This window comes from Sinohyriopsis cumingii, chromosome 3 (assembly GCF_028554795.1).
Source record: "Sinohyriopsis cumingii isolate HCF-2022 chromosome 3, ASM2855479v2, whole genome shotgun sequence".
NCBI classification, from domain to species: domain Eukaryota; kingdom Metazoa; phylum Mollusca; class Bivalvia; order Unionida; family Unionidae; genus Sinohyriopsis; species Sinohyriopsis cumingii.
In genome coordinates this window covers 59739430-59758619 of record NC_142963.1, presented here as the reverse complement: position 1 = coordinate 59758619, position 19190 = coordinate 59739430, and the positions used below count along the sequence as shown (strand labels likewise).

The 19190-nt window shown below is 33.7% G+C and overlaps 1 protein-coding gene across 3 annotated transcripts in view; it reads right to left on the bottom strand.

The window, feature by feature from the left end:
- LOC149802935 (rap1 GTPase-GDP dissociation stimulator 1-like) overlaps positions 1 to 19190 on the bottom strand; it is a 203764-nt gene that overhangs the window by 142615 nt on the left and 41959 nt on the right. For all 3 annotated transcript variants that reach the window (XM_089952449.1, XM_089952450.1, XM_089952451.1), the window contains exon 2: positions 15353 to 15454. In XM_089952449.1, the coding sequence (XP_089808575.1) occupies positions 15353 to 15454 (102 nt within the window). The remainder of the gene's footprint in view (positions 1 to 15352; positions 15455 to 19190) is intronic.

The window sequence follows — 19190 nt, the reverse complement described above, 5'->3', positions numbered from 1 at the left end:
TTTAGAAAGAAAAGAAAGAATTAATCAAGAGAAAAACACACAGATGGTGTTATTTTGTGATCCAAGCTTAGACTGTACAAGCTTGAGGTAAAAACTCCAAAATACTTTTGAAATCTGAAGAAACAAATTATGTCAATAAGAGTCAAAGGAAATTATTTTAGATGATGGGACCAACATATCAGGCCAAAAAGATATTTTACAAAGTCAAAACGGTTTTTCTATATCAAATTATATGAAAGTAGAATTTGTCAACTTGATAGTGATGATACTCAAGAAGGTCAAATATTTTTTAAAATCACAATATTCAACTTAGTCAAGACAAAATAGAATCCTTTACAATTAATGAATACAGTAAGTCTTTAAAATCGATGGAAATGGAAAGACTCCAGAGTCAGATACATTTTTAGGGAAGGAACTAAAGGGAAAGATTTCTATTCAGATCAATACATCATTGATATACTGCAAGAAAACTTTCAGAAAATCCCACTCAAGAAGTCTTCACACATTTACCAAAGGAAGAAAATGACAGAAGATATGATAAAAACTGGAGACCTATATATCTTTTAAATACTAACTATAAACAAATTTCAGAAGCTACTGCAGCTTGGATTTAAAAAGTGATTCCATCAAATAATCAGTGATACTCAAAAAGGATTCATAGATACAATGATGAGTACACATTAACAAAACCATGAGATGATATCATGGAACAACAACGAAAATAGATACGATTAATTGTTGCTAATAAACTTTGAAAAAAGCAGTTGATTCAATTAGCTGTAGATTTGTGAATTTTTTTTATAACTTTTAACTTTGGTGATTCTGTTTGCAAGTGGTTTAATCTGTTTTATCATAACTATAAAAGCTGTGTTATGAAAAACTGCCATATGTCGTCATTATTTAGACCTGAGAGAGGATGTCATCCACAAAATATCCCTGCACCTTATTTATCATAGGTGTTAAGATTTTAATATTAAATTTGCAACAAAATGGGAATGTACAGGGACTGATCTCTGATATCAGACAGCAGTATACAAAGGGTAAATGGTGCTTGTGATGACAATGATGGCCCAAAGGGGTTTTGGCACCCCAAGACCTCTGGTGCCTGGTGGTTTTGGTGCCCCAATATCTTGTGAGGTTTTCTTCTATTTTCCGGACGTAATTTAATATAATAAAAACAAAGGCAATTTGGATTGGAAACAAGAAAATATTCCACTAAAGAAAATGTCCCAATATGAACCTAAACTGATTTTTTCCTAATTTTACACTCCTTGCAATCGATGTTTCTCTAGATATATAACAGATTGATGGAAATTAACTGTAGGATGAAATTAATGACTGTAAAATGAATATAGGCAAGCATAAGTCAAAGACATCTTCCAGTAGTTGGTATGGTAATTGTTGTAAAAACCCTTATTTCACCCATATTCATACATCATTTTCCAGCATTTACAAATCCACAGCAGAACTTGAAATGGAACTTAACAAATAATCATACCTGATTTAAATTTACAAGGGCCTTAAATAGGGAAAATGTGACATCCCAGCAAATGAACAGAACGTGACATCTGAGCAAATAGAGAAAATGTGACATCCCGGTTAATAGGGAAAATGTGACATCCCAGTAAATAGAGAAAATGTGACATCCCGGTAAATAGAGAAAATGTGACATCCCAGTAAATAGAGAAAATGTGACATCCTGGTAAATAGAGAAAATGTGACATCCCAGTAAATAGAGAAAATGTGACATCCCAGTAAATAGAGAAAATGTGACATCCCAGTAAACAGAGAAAATGTGATATGACAGTAGCTCCTGAAAATGAGGGAGGACTTAATATGATTTACATTGATGGGTAAAAATGTTTGCTGAAAATATAGTTCATTGCAAATGTAGTCAATACAACTATATTCAGAAATAAAAAGGATATTTGAAATTTAGAGAGAAGGATATCAGAAATTTGGTAAGGTCATTAAAAACAGTTTTTGGAGAAATGTCGTTTCAGTAGTATCCTCTTGGTGCAAAATGGAACCACAAACTCAAAATGAATATTTATCCCTGAGTGTTTTGAACTTCATTTCTCCCAAGACTGTTCTATCAATACAAATCCTACACAGACGCTGGCATAGAAATTCATAATGGTTTAGTAGATAATTAGGGTAATTTAATACCTTCGGAAATAATAACAAATAATTAGACACAATGATTTCTTGAAATACTTTTCAAGTTCCATAATATGGAAAGTGGCAATTAAAAGTAAACATTTTATTATAAATAGTTTTACAAGTAGGAGGATAAAGTGATGAACTTTCAAAAGCAAACTACAATGAAATTTGTTTATAAACATCTTTTTACAAAGTGTAAACAGGTAACATAATCCTAAGCAATAAAATTGTCTGCAAGTATTAGATACAAATACAAGTAACAAGATTAAAGTTGGATGAATATACCAAACTGATCTCTTTAATTTTAAACTTACTCTTAGAATAATTACTGCTAATACTTTTTCCAAATGAATTAACATTCAGATTAAAAGAAATGTACTTTCTTGCAACTATTTTGATCTTTTTCTGATTTGACCAAACACAGGAATTGAAATACTTTAATATCACAAAAGTCTATAACACCTAGATCCTGTATACTTTTGTTTATTGAAATTGTGTACCTAAAGAGACTGCAGGCTATATGTATATACAGTGTGTGTGTGTGTGTGTGTGTGTGCACACGCATGCGCACGTGCGTGCTTGTGTTTTAGTACACAGGTTCTTTTTCTTTTTGGTGTTATCTACAATACCAACAGAAGTGCACATTAAATAATTAGTCATGTTAATAGCTACTGATGAGTAATTAATTAATCCTTTAATAACACGTTACTAATTGGAAGGAAAACAATTTTTACCCTTAAGTACATATTTTTAGGAATATCCAATTCTGTTCATTTGGTAATACTGCAATTATCTCTGGAAGTCACTAGCATGAATTACAGTCCCTGGCGAAATTCAGGTGTACAGTTTGCCATCCATTAGAAGAATTCCTATATTTTCCTCCACATCGCTGACATATATGCTAAAGCCAATATCACAAAAACCTTTTAAAACATGATTATCATCATACTAATTTCAGTTGGGACAAGTTCTGAAAATTCCATTTCCACAAGCTAACAAATTATTACATTTTCACAAGAATCTGTACTATTGGAAACCATTTACTGTCCATTTTTCCCATCTGTAAGTGGTTTCTTGTGTTATTCATATGATCATGAAAATTTTATTTTCTCAAACTTCATGAGGTATCAAAGCTTCCCAAAGGAAATTAACGTCTAAAAAGGGCGCAATTATAAACATAAAATTTTCTGAAATTCTTACTGAATCCTAATTTTCTGAAAAGATATTATTTTCAAGCTAAGAAATAAGTATAAAACAGGAATAGGATTGTTTCATGCACTAGAATTTAAAAACTTGAATGAAAGTTATAGCATTTAATTTTTCACTACAATAACTTTCTCAAAATTCATACACAGCTGTACAACGTGACTTGTACAACCTTTGGATCCACAATGACTGCTCTTGTACTTGGGTAATTTAGAATACAATGAAATTCAAACTACAGCTTGCACTTGGCTATGTCCTAAACATGACATCCAAAATTTCTCTCACTTTAAAAAAAAAACAACAGACCAATCCAGCCAATCATGCATCACCCCTTTCACCATACCATATTTCTACAGCTGGGCACACAAAAACAAGATATACATGTATATATTTGTACATCTTGCTCACCTGAGAAAAGCTTAAGTTTTTCAATTTAGATCTTGCATTCTTTAGTGTACGCATATTATCTGCCTCTGTTTATTATAATAATTCGTAATTGTTTGGAATTATTTTTCTATTCAAAATAAAAATCAACTGATTAAATACTGATTTCTTTATATATTTCTGCATCTTTTATCTGTCTTATTTCTTATTAATTCAACCAACAAAATAAAAAATAAATTACACTATTGGCTAATCACTGACTATGCATTGCAACTAAGTTGACTACTATAAACTTTAATGTTCTGATTAACAAAAATGTTATAAAATAACAAATAACTGCCACTTAAAGTTTTTATCACCTATAGTGACTCCGGTCATTGATAGTGCCAACAGCAACATGAATGAGTACACACTATAGAATAACAGTATGTGGACTTTTAGTGTTTTTCCTTACAAAAGAGCACACAGAAGATAACATCTGGAGGACACTGAACAAAAACTTGCTGGAAAGCTGCAATCCTATGCTCAAACTGCAACATGAGTTTTGTTATTCACTTCTGAGATTCATTATGATTTCTAGAACTTCTGTAATAAAAAGAAACTAACCTCACATCTAACAGACTTCATGAAATCATGAAGCTTGATAATTGATTGCACAATACATGAACAGCCTTCGCTCTGTTAAATACTGAGATTATAATGTCTGGGGGGAGCTTACTTTCTACATAACCTTATTTCTTAATTAAAACTTCAATTTTATCCATAAGCTTATTTACAAACCAAGGCTAATTAAACTCCAGCTCAAGTTCACATTTTCTTATTATTCTCCAGTAATTATTCCTACATTCCGTGAAATTGCTTTCCTTCATTGTTTCACTGAAAAGTGGCCCTTCTCTGGGAGATAAAGTTTAGTAAGCAAGTTTGTTAACATTTTCCAATAATCAAACTGTCTTAATTATGTTAGATCACTTAGGTTCATATTTCTGTTATTAAAGAAAATTAACTCATCCGATATTTGTAGATAATTGCAATGATGAATTGTGAAATTAGTCCTTTTCGTTGGTGGAAAACATCATTTAATGAATGTACGAGTCATTTATACCAAACATTACCCGGATTTAATATTACAACTGGAGCTAATTCTTGGCACAGAATATCAGGACATCCTAACAAGCGCACTAATAATGTTTGTAGGAATGCAACATGTGGCAGGGTGAAAAACGGTAGGGTTATATTTTTTGTAACAGAGATAGCCTGGCCATCATTTGGGCCTTGGATAATGTCAAAATAGAATAACAGGCTAGCAAAAAATTATTTCCAATGAATTTATGTCATGTTACTTTTAGATAATTAAAACACAGTGCATCCATCTTCAATTGATCTGATATATTTTTTATGAAAACTTAATCATATAAGTCAAATAAATAAAACCAAATGATAATAGTGGATGCCCAAACAGGACATATAAAATATGGATGGCACAAATAAATGCTTTTTGTTATCTCACAAACTGGTATTTGGTAAATATTAACTTTTCATTTCAAATCATATATGAAGTTATACATATTCTGCAAATATTTTCATGTGGGGTATGATCTGGGTTAAAAAGCAAAGCTTTCTTTTCCCTTTTTATCCACAGAGATTTGCATAAAGTCAAAGTTAAACAATTTTCATTTTCTCTTGAATGTAATTTTCTAAATCAACTAGGACTTTGGCAAATAATATAGTAATTTCAATACATATGTGCATTTTTTTCCCTCAGTGCCTGGTTAACTACTGTATACATTCACTTATAAGACAAGTCCATATACAAAATGCACAGAACCAGATCTGCTGTTGGATAATGTGCAAACTGATCTGGGTCTGTGCAGCTTGTTAGGTGTAATTAGTAGAACAAACAGCACAGACCCTGATCTACAGGCACATTATACTATGGTAGAACAGGACCTTTGTTGTTTGTAATTTGACTTGACTTATAAGGGAGTATATACTTTTTTAGAGGGCTGCATGGGAGATGAGTTGTATCTAACTAACTGAGCTGCCCTCTTTAAATAATGACATTAATATTATTAATATTATTATTATTATTATTATTATTATTATTATTATTATTATTATCATATCTGGAGCTGAATTGGAACAGTTTTTCTGTCCATAGGAAGTTGTTATTCATGGACATGTCACATAAGCAACATGAAATTAAGTCTCATTAAGCAAAGTAACTTAGAACTCAAAATATAGGCCAAATATAAATAAGTCTATGGTGAATAACTTTCATTTGAAAAAATAAGCAATTTAATGAATTGCATTGTAAATGATATGTTGTTATGACAGACCCTGACTCACTAACCTTATTAAATTTTAATACCTAATTAAAACACAGATATATGATACAGAACTGCTAAAAGTAAGAACTGATTCAATTCTTGGAACTCTGAGGATTTCATAGCATAATAACTTGCAAAACCTGGAGCCTAAACATGACCACTTTTCATAGAATTATGTAGCAGTGGCTGCTGGAATAAACATGATCATTACTCATAGAATTACACAACAGTGACTGCTGGAATAAACATGATCACTTTTCATAAAATTATATAGCAGTGACTGCTGGAGAAAGCATCATCACTTTTCACAGAATTACATAGCAATGGCTGCTGGAATTAAACACGATCACATTTCAGAGAATTACATAGAAATGGCTGCTGGAATTAAACATGATCACGTTTCAGAGAATTACATACATGTAGTAATGGCTGCTGGAATAAACATGATCATTACTCATAGAATTACACAACAGTGACTGCTGGAATAAACATGATCATTACTCATAGAATTACACAACAGTGACTGCTGGAATAAACATGATCATTACTCATAGAATTACACAACAATGACTGCTGGAATAAACATGATCATTACTCATAGAATTACACAACAGTGACTGCTGGAATAAACATGATCATTACTCATAGAATTACACAACAATGACTGCTGGAATAAACATGATCAGTACTCATAGAATTACACAACAATGACTGCTGGAATAAACATGATCACTTTTCATTGAATTACACAGCAATGGCTGCTGGATTAATGGTCATTCCTATGTACATGAATGACAGAAACATCATACACAGAACGAAAATACTCCCACATTAAGCTAACTGTCCAGGATCTTGAAATTTATTAAAATGTTCATATGTTTCTCTGATTTGCAATTTTATTTATTGTTCTATTAAAATGGGACCTTTTGAGAAGTTAACAGTGAGTAATAAACCTGAATAAATGTTTCAGAGACATATTAAAAACAAAAGGTTACATTTTTTAAAATGAGTCCAACACATATCTGTCTCAACAGTTTGGCTGCACTTAGATAACAGTGGAGTGGATGCATCTGAAGACAGACTGGTTACTAGAAAAATGCCAGCATATAATCAAATGGCATTTTGATAATTAAAGCGAGAACTATTCAAAAAGGAACACACAGACACATTCCTTAGAATGCTTTCTCATTATGATGGCTGTGAAATGATTTAGTTCCAGAATGATGAGGCACAATTATCCAGTCCCCAAGGAAGACTGCATTAGCAACTTTATGCAAAGAAGGTAGTGTAAAGAAAGACTGTCAAATACCAAAGGACCTGAATGGCATGGTTGTAGCCTGCTTGCCTTACATTGCTGTGGTCCCATGTTCAATCCTTAGTTCTAGCACAAGCATGGGTATGTGGGTAATCATGAAATATTTGCGGGCTTTATGGAGTACTCAAGTTTCCTCCCAAACACCATTCATGCCAACATTTGCAGCAATGCAAGCTCATTGTGTAACTTTGTCAGAATTTGTTCTGTAATTAATAACAAAAAATGTTTAAAACAGGCTGCAAAAAAGAACATCCAATGATAACTACTAAAAACTTTTCCTCTAAAAGTCATAACAAACTGAACAAAACACACTCCAATCCATTATTTAATCCATAGGCAAAAGGTGGAATGGTTCGGAAATGGGACCAAAGGAGGACAATTGATTTTCCTATGCAAGCAATCATTTATTATATAAAACTGACAGGAATAGCTGGGATTTTTATTCAAGCTTAAATAGTTTGATTGTTCTTTGTTAAGAACATAAATTCTTTTATTCCATAATACGGAACACATCAACAGACACATAAGTAAAGATACCTTTTATCTAGTATCGGAGGGTCAGAATTTTTTAAATAAATATCCCAAGACTACAAACAAAATAAACTGGTTGGTGGCTAAAGCTAAGATAGCAATGCATATTCTTTAACTTTTTACTGTATATAAACATTATTCAAGCATTCTTACAATGTAATCTTTAAATTTAATATATTTTATTAGTTTTACTTCTTCTAAAATGCATTTTTTTTAAAAGATACATCCAACAAAACCACAGCTAAAAAGACATTTTTTTTTACATTTTCCTGTGGGAATTGAATCAATTATGTATATGTAACATCTATGACAAAATCCACCATGTTGGTATCAAATAGCTAAATGCAGCTATGAAGTTCTGTGAAAAATATCCAATTAAAGCGTTTTAGACACTTGCTTTTCAATGTCACAATAAACTGTCTCCATGGGAATTAAGTCTAGACAATTATCCACCTATCCATCAACAGCACATTATAAAGGTCTGGAGGGATTTACTGCATGCTTAAAATTAAAATTCGCTTCCTTGATTGGTACAAAATTGTTCTTCATCATATTCCAAAAAACTAATTTGGTTATTTTTCATCCAGTTAGAGAAGTATTGTTTATTTATTTATAGATGTACTTTTTGCAGCATCTACTGATAGATATTGGTCAAAAACTTTGGTAGTGGGGGTGGGGTGGAGGGTGAGTGAGTAGACAGTTTAAAAACACGATAATGATGATTATTTTTGTTAAACTTTTGACAAAATTCCCAAAACTGATTTGTGCATCTTACAATTGTTCAAAAAAATAATAAAAAATAAACCTGACCTACCCTAATTTGTAACTAATGTAATGACATCTCCATTTTTTTCCAATATCAAGACTTAAATCACGCATGGCTTGATTATCAATTCGAGGATGAAACCACTTAATTAGTTATATGATTAGTTGTGTGTACTGCTGATATGGACATGGCTATACTGGAGTTAACTATAGAATATAATTTGAAAGCTGCCCTACAGCTGTGCTGAATGACAGCTTGACTAAAGGCACATCGAGCCATGCTGGTTACAATGAAAACAACAAGTTACTGAGTGGAAATGATAATTAAACAAAGGCTTTTGAATTTTTATTGAACATATATTGTCAGGGTTCAGCATGTCCCTCTTCATCAATAAAAATTCAAAAGCCTTTTGAAAGAACTGATCCATTCAAGCTGAAAAGAATACCTAGGAACTCAAAGCAAGACTATTTCTTTTTAAATACTGAGTGTTGAAACCATTTGTGATATTCTTCAGTGATAATAAGATTTTCAATTCAGTTGCTGTAGTGATCATATTGGATAGTCAGATCAGCAGCATTTTGACTGAGGACCAGCAAGGTATTATTAGAAGTCTACATTTGGGATGAGTACTGAAAACAATATTCACAAGATGATCCCCATAGTGGCAATATCGAGGGCCAGTTAGCACTATTTTCAGGACACTAATAACTCCTCTGATGAAAACCACATGTCAAAATCACTTTCCATTCAGAAGGGGTAGCAATAATCATATTTTCAATATTGCGACAGTGGAAGTCATCTTTGACATCAGATAGGCAACTTTTTGATTCCACTGGCAACTACCCAAGCAAACCCCAAAACTGGAGGGAAGGGGGCAGAAGTTTCTGCTACACCACTGGAGTAATCAGTAGATACAAAAACATCCTGATCTGCCAGAACATTATGCAATGGTAGATCTGGGTCTATGTTGATTGCAGATGGACTCAACTTCTAAGTGAGTGTATATGGTAATGTAATTAAAATAATATGAATTGGCATTTATTCTAACCTAAAGACAATCAAATGTGCACTGTCTGGATCTTCCGGATCACCTCCCTCAATTTGGAAATTCAGCTTGTGTCTTTTTCCTATGACCATCAAATAAAGTTTTTTTCCTCCAAAAATATAAAAAAGGTTTCCATAAATGTGATATATGTATGATCCTAATGAAGGAGGTTTGTGGTTGTAATGCAGGAGATTAGAGATCCCATGAGGACAAATTTTTATTGACATATCAGGCCATGTTTTTCTGGCTATTTTTTCTGGCTGTATTTTTATTAGTTTTACAACCAAGCAGGTTTTTACATCCACGGATTCCCATGTATTCCACACAGGAATTAGAATTTGTAATACCAGTAATACAACACCAGTTGCTACTGCATAGCTGGTACTTTTCCAGGTGGAAAATATCCAGACCAAAAATGGAAAAATCATTCTCCCATTTGGGTCAACCATAAGATCCTACACTGGATCATTCCTGGGACACCCCATAGATGAGTTGCCCATGCACACTTCCTTTCATTCAGTTTCTGGTCACATGGCTGTAGCGTCTACCTTGTTTATTTCAATGAAGATATGATTGACAAGGGACATAACTCTGTCCAAAGTGGTATAAATAAATAAGCCAAAACTCAAAAGATGTATATCTAGGTTTCAGAGACAATGTTCTAACCAAAATTCTATCAAAATATGTTGAATAGATTTTGAACCATGGTGACTGAAAGCAGCATTCCAAAGTTCCAAGGGAAAACAAGAATATCTTTGGCAAGAGGTATAACTCTGTCCAAAATAATGCAACAAAACTAAATCCATAAAAGGCACATGTTCATACCCAAACTGCATCAGGATATTCTGAATAGCTCTTGAGCTATGCTGGTTGCAAGCATCATATCCTGTGAAGATATGAAGTTTTTTGTCATGGACCTTACTTCTACACTAAATGGAATTTAAAACACATAAAATTCACATCCAGGTCACTGAGATAATGTTCAAATCAAATGTCATCAAAGCATCCTGAGCTATACATACAACAAGCAACATCCAATTCCCATGTGAAGATATGAAATTAACTGTCAAGGGCCACGATTCTACTGAAAACAATAAAGGGCCACGATTTCACTGAAAACAATAAAGTTGACAAGACAAAAGCCATTAAAGTCCATTTAGTTCTATGAGACAATGTTTATATCATAACTGTATCACAGTATGTTGACTGGATCTTAAACTGTGCCAATTACAAAGAACATCCCATGCAAAGATATGAACTTAATTGTCAAGGGCCATAACTCTATATCCATCATGGAGTTAACAAGACAAAACCCATAAAAGGCACATTTAGGTATATTAGTCAATACACATGTCAAATTGCAACAGAATGTATTGAATGGTTCCCAAAACGTTCTGGTTATTGCTATCTGCGAAGTCATTTTCAATTTACTAGACCTATTCGATATAATTTAATATTTATGATACAATGTCACTGATTTTTCAACCAACCAAGTAAAAATAGAAAGTAATGGAATGAATGTTTTGAACTGGACAAAAGTCAGGTTTTAAAAATAACCGAATTTTAATCTATGCAAAAATATAGATTTTTGTTAGTAAAACAAATATGTTTCTACTGCCCAACTTGCAAACCAAGCAGTCCAAGTCCAAAAGTACAAAACTGTATGAAAATTTGAAAACTGCTATCTACATATGAATACCAATATTGTTTCAAAATGTAATTTGTGTTTACTCAGTAGTTTTTGTAAAATCTTGCTAACATAATTCTCTGGATGGAAGGATGGACCAAATCAAAGTTTTCTGTTTTTGAAATTTTAAAGGATTCTAACTTTGTATAGGCTTACCCACACTCCACAGTCAAACTGATGATAGTCAGTCAATTGAGGGCAAAGATAACAATATGAAAGACTATCAAAAAAGTGATAATTTTCACTGCAAACTGTAAAAAAAAATAAATTTGCCTGAGTGACATAACTTATGCATCATTCAGGCAAACTGGTCAGCTTTAAACTTTCATTGAAATGTAAAAGAAGGTCCTGGAATTAATTTCATAAAAAAAATTAGCAAAAAATGCCAAGAACCCAAGAGTACCATAAACACAATATATGCTTCCCTCACGTTTAATAGTTCTCTGTGCAGGCACTAGTTGGGCATGATCCCCTCTGAAAATTATAGACCAACAAGTTTCAATGACCTTGACCTTTGTTCAATGAAAGCAGTCTTGAACTAAATTTACTGTGCAAAGCCATAATGTTCTTATTAGTCTTCTATGATCATAACCTCTGACCTTTAGACACCAACAGCAGTGGTTTATTAAGTGCAGGATAGCCTAGGCCCAATGGAGTGCATAGGTTTGTATTTAATGTACCACTGTGTATTATACTGAGATAACAAAAAAGCAAGTGCCATCTAGAAAAGGTGTTTTGTTGGAAACATTCCTTCTCAGCATGTCCTTTATATACACTAATGTCTATTAGACAGGTTTCGCAGAAAATCTACATATTTCTATCCAATAAGGCATTGTGCACATACCAGTAGTAATGTAAAACGTTACCTTTTTCAGCCAGGCAGTATTGGGGAGGGGGAGTAGCATGGTGATATTTTGCTCCATTGATTTTTAATCTGAACTAGTTTCATATTAATTTCAGCAAATAAACATTAATTTAAAAAGTAGACTTTTGGATTTAAAAAATTATGTCTAATTACATTTGGGAAATTTGGTAACAGAATCCATTAACACATTAACCCCTAGCGACAAGTTAATGTGGCAGGAGGTAGTAGCCTACTGCCAAGCTCTGTAGCATCATGGTCATGCATGATACACTAAAGTGGGTGGCATTATAGAAAGGTAGACAGATGTAGTTCTACAATGATACCAAATAATCTGGCATTTCAAGTTGCACTACAAAATACAGAGGGAAAAACCTCAATTTTTGGAATCGATTTTTTTCTATCCAAAATTGGCCCGTGGTCAGGATCTGATTCTGTGTCCGGATTTTAGACCTTTTGGTCTCAGATCTAAGGAAAACTGGTATGAACTGCAAACAGACAGATGAACCTTTACAAAAAGTAGGTAAAGATGGCCATTTGGAATAAAGAGTGGTCTTGATACAAAAATAATGGATCCGTTTAGCAACAAAAAAAAAAAAAACTCCAACTTTTATTCTTCTGCTCATGCACGAGCCTAATAGCCAATGAAAAATTGAAAAACAATGTTTCTAACACAACCAGGCAGTATGTTATTGACAGATCACCTGGGATTTGGTGTTTTCAGATGCATTTAGAAATAGCTTTCAAAATGTGTTTCCTACTCGAATTTCAGGCAAAAAGGACAAAAACCTCCAGGGGTTAATGTGTCAATATTAATCACAGATATAAAAAAAAATTTTATGTAACATGTGCTTGTATTTTTCATTAAGAAAGTACTAATTTTCAAACACTGATTTCACTCAATCTAGTAGACAGAAGAATCTGGGCTAAAGAACCATTCCAAAATAAATGGGAGGGAGCAGAGGGAGGGTTGAGAGAGATTCTATAAAATGCCATTACTCAAACTGTCACTAACAATATGGAAAAAAATTAAGTCTTAGATAAGGGAAATGAGGAAAAACCTCCCATCACCTTTAAGTAAAAAATCAATAATTCTGAAATCAAATTTTAAATTAAAATAAAGTACTTTGAATGTATAATGTGTCAAATACTGCAAGACATATCAGAACTTCTTAATCTATGCAATTATATGGCTGAAAAATGCCTTGCATGGAAGCAAACCAAATCAGGCAAGCCAGACTGAACCAGCAAAGTGATTTTAACCCACATCTTTCAGGTTGCAGTTCTGACACACAAACCTTTCAGCCATCATGGCTCTGTCCTGCATGGGCTCTGCTTCATAACTTGTTAGTAAAAAGATGGATGGGCCAATCACTGGAGGAAAACAAATATCTTCAATGGGAATCTGCCAGCATTATTTTGTGTGTCTTGTTTTGAAGAGCAAAATGCCTTACTCTGAGACAAACCACAGCAGCAGAATTGGGCTGATAAAAAGGCAAGATATGAATCCCAACCCTTTTGGTCTCAATGCCAGTTGCAACAATTTCCCATGAGCCACCGTGGCTTTATCATGCATAAATCATCATAGTAATTATGGGGAACAAAAGAACTGAGGGAATTTCTTTGCTCAAATACTTACAGTAAAACTTGACTTGAAAGACCAGTTTAGGTAGACAATCTGTCCTGTAAAACCAGGCCTGTAAATTATGTGCCTGCTTTTGAGCTTGAGAGTCTGTGTGCCAATACAAATGACTTATTTTTTTTTTTGATTGGCTCAGAGTGAAAAGTCAGTCTCTAACTCAATCTGTTATGATCCCCAGGCCCAATTCTTAAAGAATGGAATAATCGTTACATAAAATAACAATCTCATTTTGAGACAAACTACTTTTGGAGACCATTTTTGACTGTCAGAAGGAGTGGTTCCTCATAACAGAATTTACCTTTTTGTGTGTTTGCATTTACTTATTTTTAAAGTAGCTTTAACAATCTGAGTCATATCACCACGATGTCTGAAGTGTGGCAGTCTATGGTGAAATCTAGCACTGGGGTATCATGCTGCAGACATGTGGCATCATGTCACCCTCAGTCACATTATACTGACACCAGACTGACCAGTCCTAACACTAACCTCTTAATGCTGAGTGCCAAGTGAGGCAGCTGCAAGTACCATTTTAATAAGTCTTTGGTATGGTTCAGTGGACATTTGAACTTGCGACTTCCTGCATCTGAGGTGGATGCTCTAACTACTTTGGCCACTGGAGCAGTACCATTTTTCTGACTCATTACTGTGAGACTGGTATATCAAATCTGTACTAGCACTTTTCATGTCTTATACTTAAATAACTGTGCCTGATTAAGTCATGTACAATGTTGATGCATTCTGTTGATTTTTCAGCAAGATTTTTCAAAACTTAGCAAGAATTACACACAAAGATGTCTCCTACAACTAACCCTGTTTCACAAATATTATTTTACATGTCTAAAAAAAAATACTGTAACATGTGAAAGCCTGATGTATCAGTCATATGTAACTGCTCTCCTCAACCTGGAGGATTTTAGGTGTGTTATTTAACTTTTGATCTTTAGGAAACTTGGAGGATTTTAGGTGTGTTATTTAACTTTTGATCTTTAGGAAACTTGTAGGATTTTAGGTGTGTTATTTAACTTTTGATCTTTAGAAAACTGCAATAAACCCTTATACCAATGAAGATTTCTCACGAGAAAAAAGACACAATTTCAATTTTAAGATTATCTAAAAAAAATTAATTTAAAAGATAACAAAAAGTCTTAAGAAAAACAGTGGAAAATCTAGTTAATATGCCTTGCTAATTCAGAAAGTTGGTTACATTTACTCTTCCAGCAGAAAGTTGAGGGGTGATAACAGTATCTTTTTTGTTTTAAGACTGGTACTGCAAGACAAACTCTTAGCATACTTTGGTGTCTTCAAAAGTCACTATGATTTCATTGAGACAATAGGAAATTATCTTCCTACTTATAACAACAAGGCATGATGACATCACTTTTGTAGCTTTAAAATTAAAACTGGTACTCTGTGGCATATCTCACCATTTTGGGTATCCGTTAGAGCCGCGATGATTTTATCCAGGGCTTTTACTTTTTCTTCCTCTGATCCGTCAATCTGCAGACCCTCTAGCATCTCTGATGGGTCTAAAAAAGTATGACAGCAAAAGTTTATTTCACAAACATTCTGAAAAATGTAGTTACATTACTTCAACTGAAAATACTCTGAAAAGCATAGACTGGGTTACTGAATGTCTATCAGTCTCTGAAACAATGTGATATTTAATTGTACCCTGAGCTGACCACTGTCTGGATTTTTTAAACCAAGAAAAAAGAACCTGACAATGACAGGAGCTGTAACAAGAAAAGGAGTAGAAAAAACAACAATTACCACAATTGTAGCAACAACTACCAAACAAGAACTACAACAAAACAGTAGTAACTACTACCAAACAATTACAACAACTGGAGCAACAAATATGAAACAAGTGTACAGTACTGGTACTGCTGTCGGCATATTGCTGTGGATGAAAATTACATGTAAATCCATGTGCCTAAGAAAACACACACACAAACATTAATATTTTCTCCAAATCAATCCAAAAAATCATAACTATTTTAATCCTTTCATTTGTTTTTTTTCAAAATCATTTTTCTAAACTGTAGGTACTTCTGCAGATTCTATTGCATATATGTATTATATTCTGTTTGCAATTATTTTGCACACATGAACAAATTATTAAAAGATATTAAACATAAATCAGAATACCAACATACAAATTTTAAATTTTGTACCAATTAACATGATACTTACTTATACAAAGCTCCTTAATAATATGCCCCAAGATTACATCTATTTAACTGCATTAACACAGTTAATGGATGTCTTCAAGCCTTTAGCTCCTAAAAGCATGTGAATTTTCTCTTCTTGCAAAATGATCCATAAGTTAAATCCCAGAGACATAATTACTAATTATTCACGAACTTTTATTCTGCATAATAAAGTAGTTGTGCAGACTGGAGGAGGAAAAGAGCAAAAGCAATATATCAAATACTGTCTGAAGATTTAAGAATCACCGTATGATAGTCTTATAAATTGATTTTTAAACCTGTAATTGTATTTAGCTTCCACTCCAATTGAGCAATTCTTCAAGATTAAACATTAAATATATCAATAAGACTTTCTAATGCAAAAGAAAAAGCCAATTGTTTTTCATTTAAAATGCTAGATAAATGTTAATGGTGCAAAAAGTAAAGTGAGATTTGCAAGCTACGAAATCAACTGGAATACTGCCCAATCAAACAGTGCATGCTACTTCACCTCACAAACTCATGATCTTAGTTAGGAATTCAGATTCACTGTAAATGGCCTTTACTTGTAACAAATGCATAAATGTAATAATGACTGTTTTATAAATGGATGGCAGGGGGTGGGGTGGGGGGTAGAGACTATCCATGTTTATGTTCAGAACTTTGCCAAAACAAAAATGACCATAATGAAAAAATGTACAGTAACTATTGCTGGCCCAATTACCTGGGTTCCAAAAAGCTTCAAACAGAAGCAATGAACTTGACACAAAGTAATTACAGCAAATTTATTGATCATCACAAAACTCCATCGTTTTTCACAATCTGGACCAGCGTTAAAGAATTCCTGGTTTACTGTTCCCCCAACCCTCCAAGTTATTGTGCAGAAAAAAAATAGGGAACAAATAGACAGACAGATAGAGAGACAGACAGACTGACTGATATCTTAACATATATATTCCATGTTATGGTGAGGATATAAAAAGTGAATTCATAGTATCATAAAACTTGCTTAGATCAATAGTCCTCAAAGACCAAATTCTCCATGCATAGATTTATTGATTTTATAGTGTAATGACATCCCATGACATCCCATGACAGACCACCTGTCTTGAGAGACCATTCTTTTGTAGAATGGGTGGTCTTTCAAGACAGGTTCTACTGTAATATTCTGCATTGAAAAGCAATGAACAAAAAGAAAGATCCTGGAATATACATGAACAAGTTTCTCTGATAGAAAACTGGATGTACCCTTAATACAGATTGTTAATAAACATGTCTGTAAATTCTAACTAAAGACAGCACCATAAAGTAAATAAGATTATAAATTTCATGGAATTGCACTAGACTTGTTATATCCAATAAACTTCATGACAAAATCAAGATAAACAAGTACAAGAAGGGCTTTGGAGCAGTTTTATCATATATGCCCGTGTCATGCATAGTACACAGTGTTAGATGTATTTTCAGCTGACCCGATTGACCAGAGTGATCAGCTGTAGAGCTGACCATAGCAACCAGTTATCAGAGTGATCGGAGTTGACCCTAGAATTCAACCACCGCAGCTGTGAAGCTGAACCATTGCAGCCGTAGAGCTGAATAAAGTGTTGCTGGTCAAGTGGCAGGTGATCAGGCATTGCTGACCGAGATTGGTGGGTGCTGAATGCTTGATTGACCAACCTGGAATATTAACTGCTTGGTTGACCAGTGAGACTGGTAGCCGAGTGTGCTGGTGACGGAGTGTATAACTCCATGCATACAATCTTTTAGCTGTGGGCTAATCTTTGGGGTTTTTAATATCCAGTGTGTTTTGGGGACTGTAAAGATAATTTGTGTATCTGCTCCCTTTTTGTTTACATAATTTCACTATTTGAATGAATACATTTTACTATATGAGTAAAATACTACATGTCTATACTATATGAGTAAAACATCATTCGTTTGTTGTAAAATCATTGTGAATTATTCACCTCTTGTGCTTGTACTGTGTAAAGCCATTTATTCGTATTTTCGTTATTAAGTCTAAGCATTTTATGTTAATTGATCCAATATTTGGATCATATACATGCACATATTAATCATAATTAATTGCTCATTCAAGTTGTTCATTATTAAACATTGTATTTGTATCACCAGCAAAAGTGTTCTGTTGTAAATCCAAAATCCCACCTGCTTATCTTGTTACAACTGGTATATCACACTCTGAGAGCAGTGTTTGGTAGGATACAAGGTAATGGCAATACTGGTACATCACACTCTAAGAGCAATTTTTGGTAGGATACAGAATGGCAATACTGGTACATCACACTCTGAGAGCAGTTTTTGGTAGGATACAAGGTAAAGGCATTACTGGTACATCACACACTGACAGCAGTTTTTTGGTAGGATACAAGGTAAAGGCAATACTGGTACATCACACACTGACAGCAGTTTTTTGGTAGGATACAATGTAATGGCAATACTGGTACATCACACTCTGAAAGCAGTTTTTGGTAGGATACGAGGTAAAGGCAATACTGGTACATCACACACTGACAGCAGTTTTTTGGTAGGATACAAGTTAAAGGCAATACTGGTAAATCACACTCTGAGAGCAGTTTTTGGAAGGATACAATGTAATGGCAATACTGGTGCATCACACTCTGAAAGCAGTTTTTGGTAGGATACGAGGTAAAGGCAATACTGGTACATCACACTCTGAAAGCAGTTTTTGGTAGGATACGAGGTAAAGGCAATACTGGTACATCACACTCTGAAAGCAGTTTTTGGTAGGATACGAGGTAAAGGCAATACTGGTACATCACACTCTGAAAGCAGTTTTTGGTAGGATACAAGGTAAAGGCAATACTGGTACATCACACACTGACAGCAGTTTTTTGGTAGGATACGAGGTAAAGGCAATACTGGTACATCACACTCTGAAAGCAGTTTTTGGTAGGATACAAGGTAAAGGAAATACTGGTACATCACACTCTGAAAGCAGTTTTTGGTAGGATACAAGGTAAAGGAAATACTGGTACATCACACTCTGAGAGCTGTTTTTGGTAGGATACAAGATAATGGCAATACTGGTACA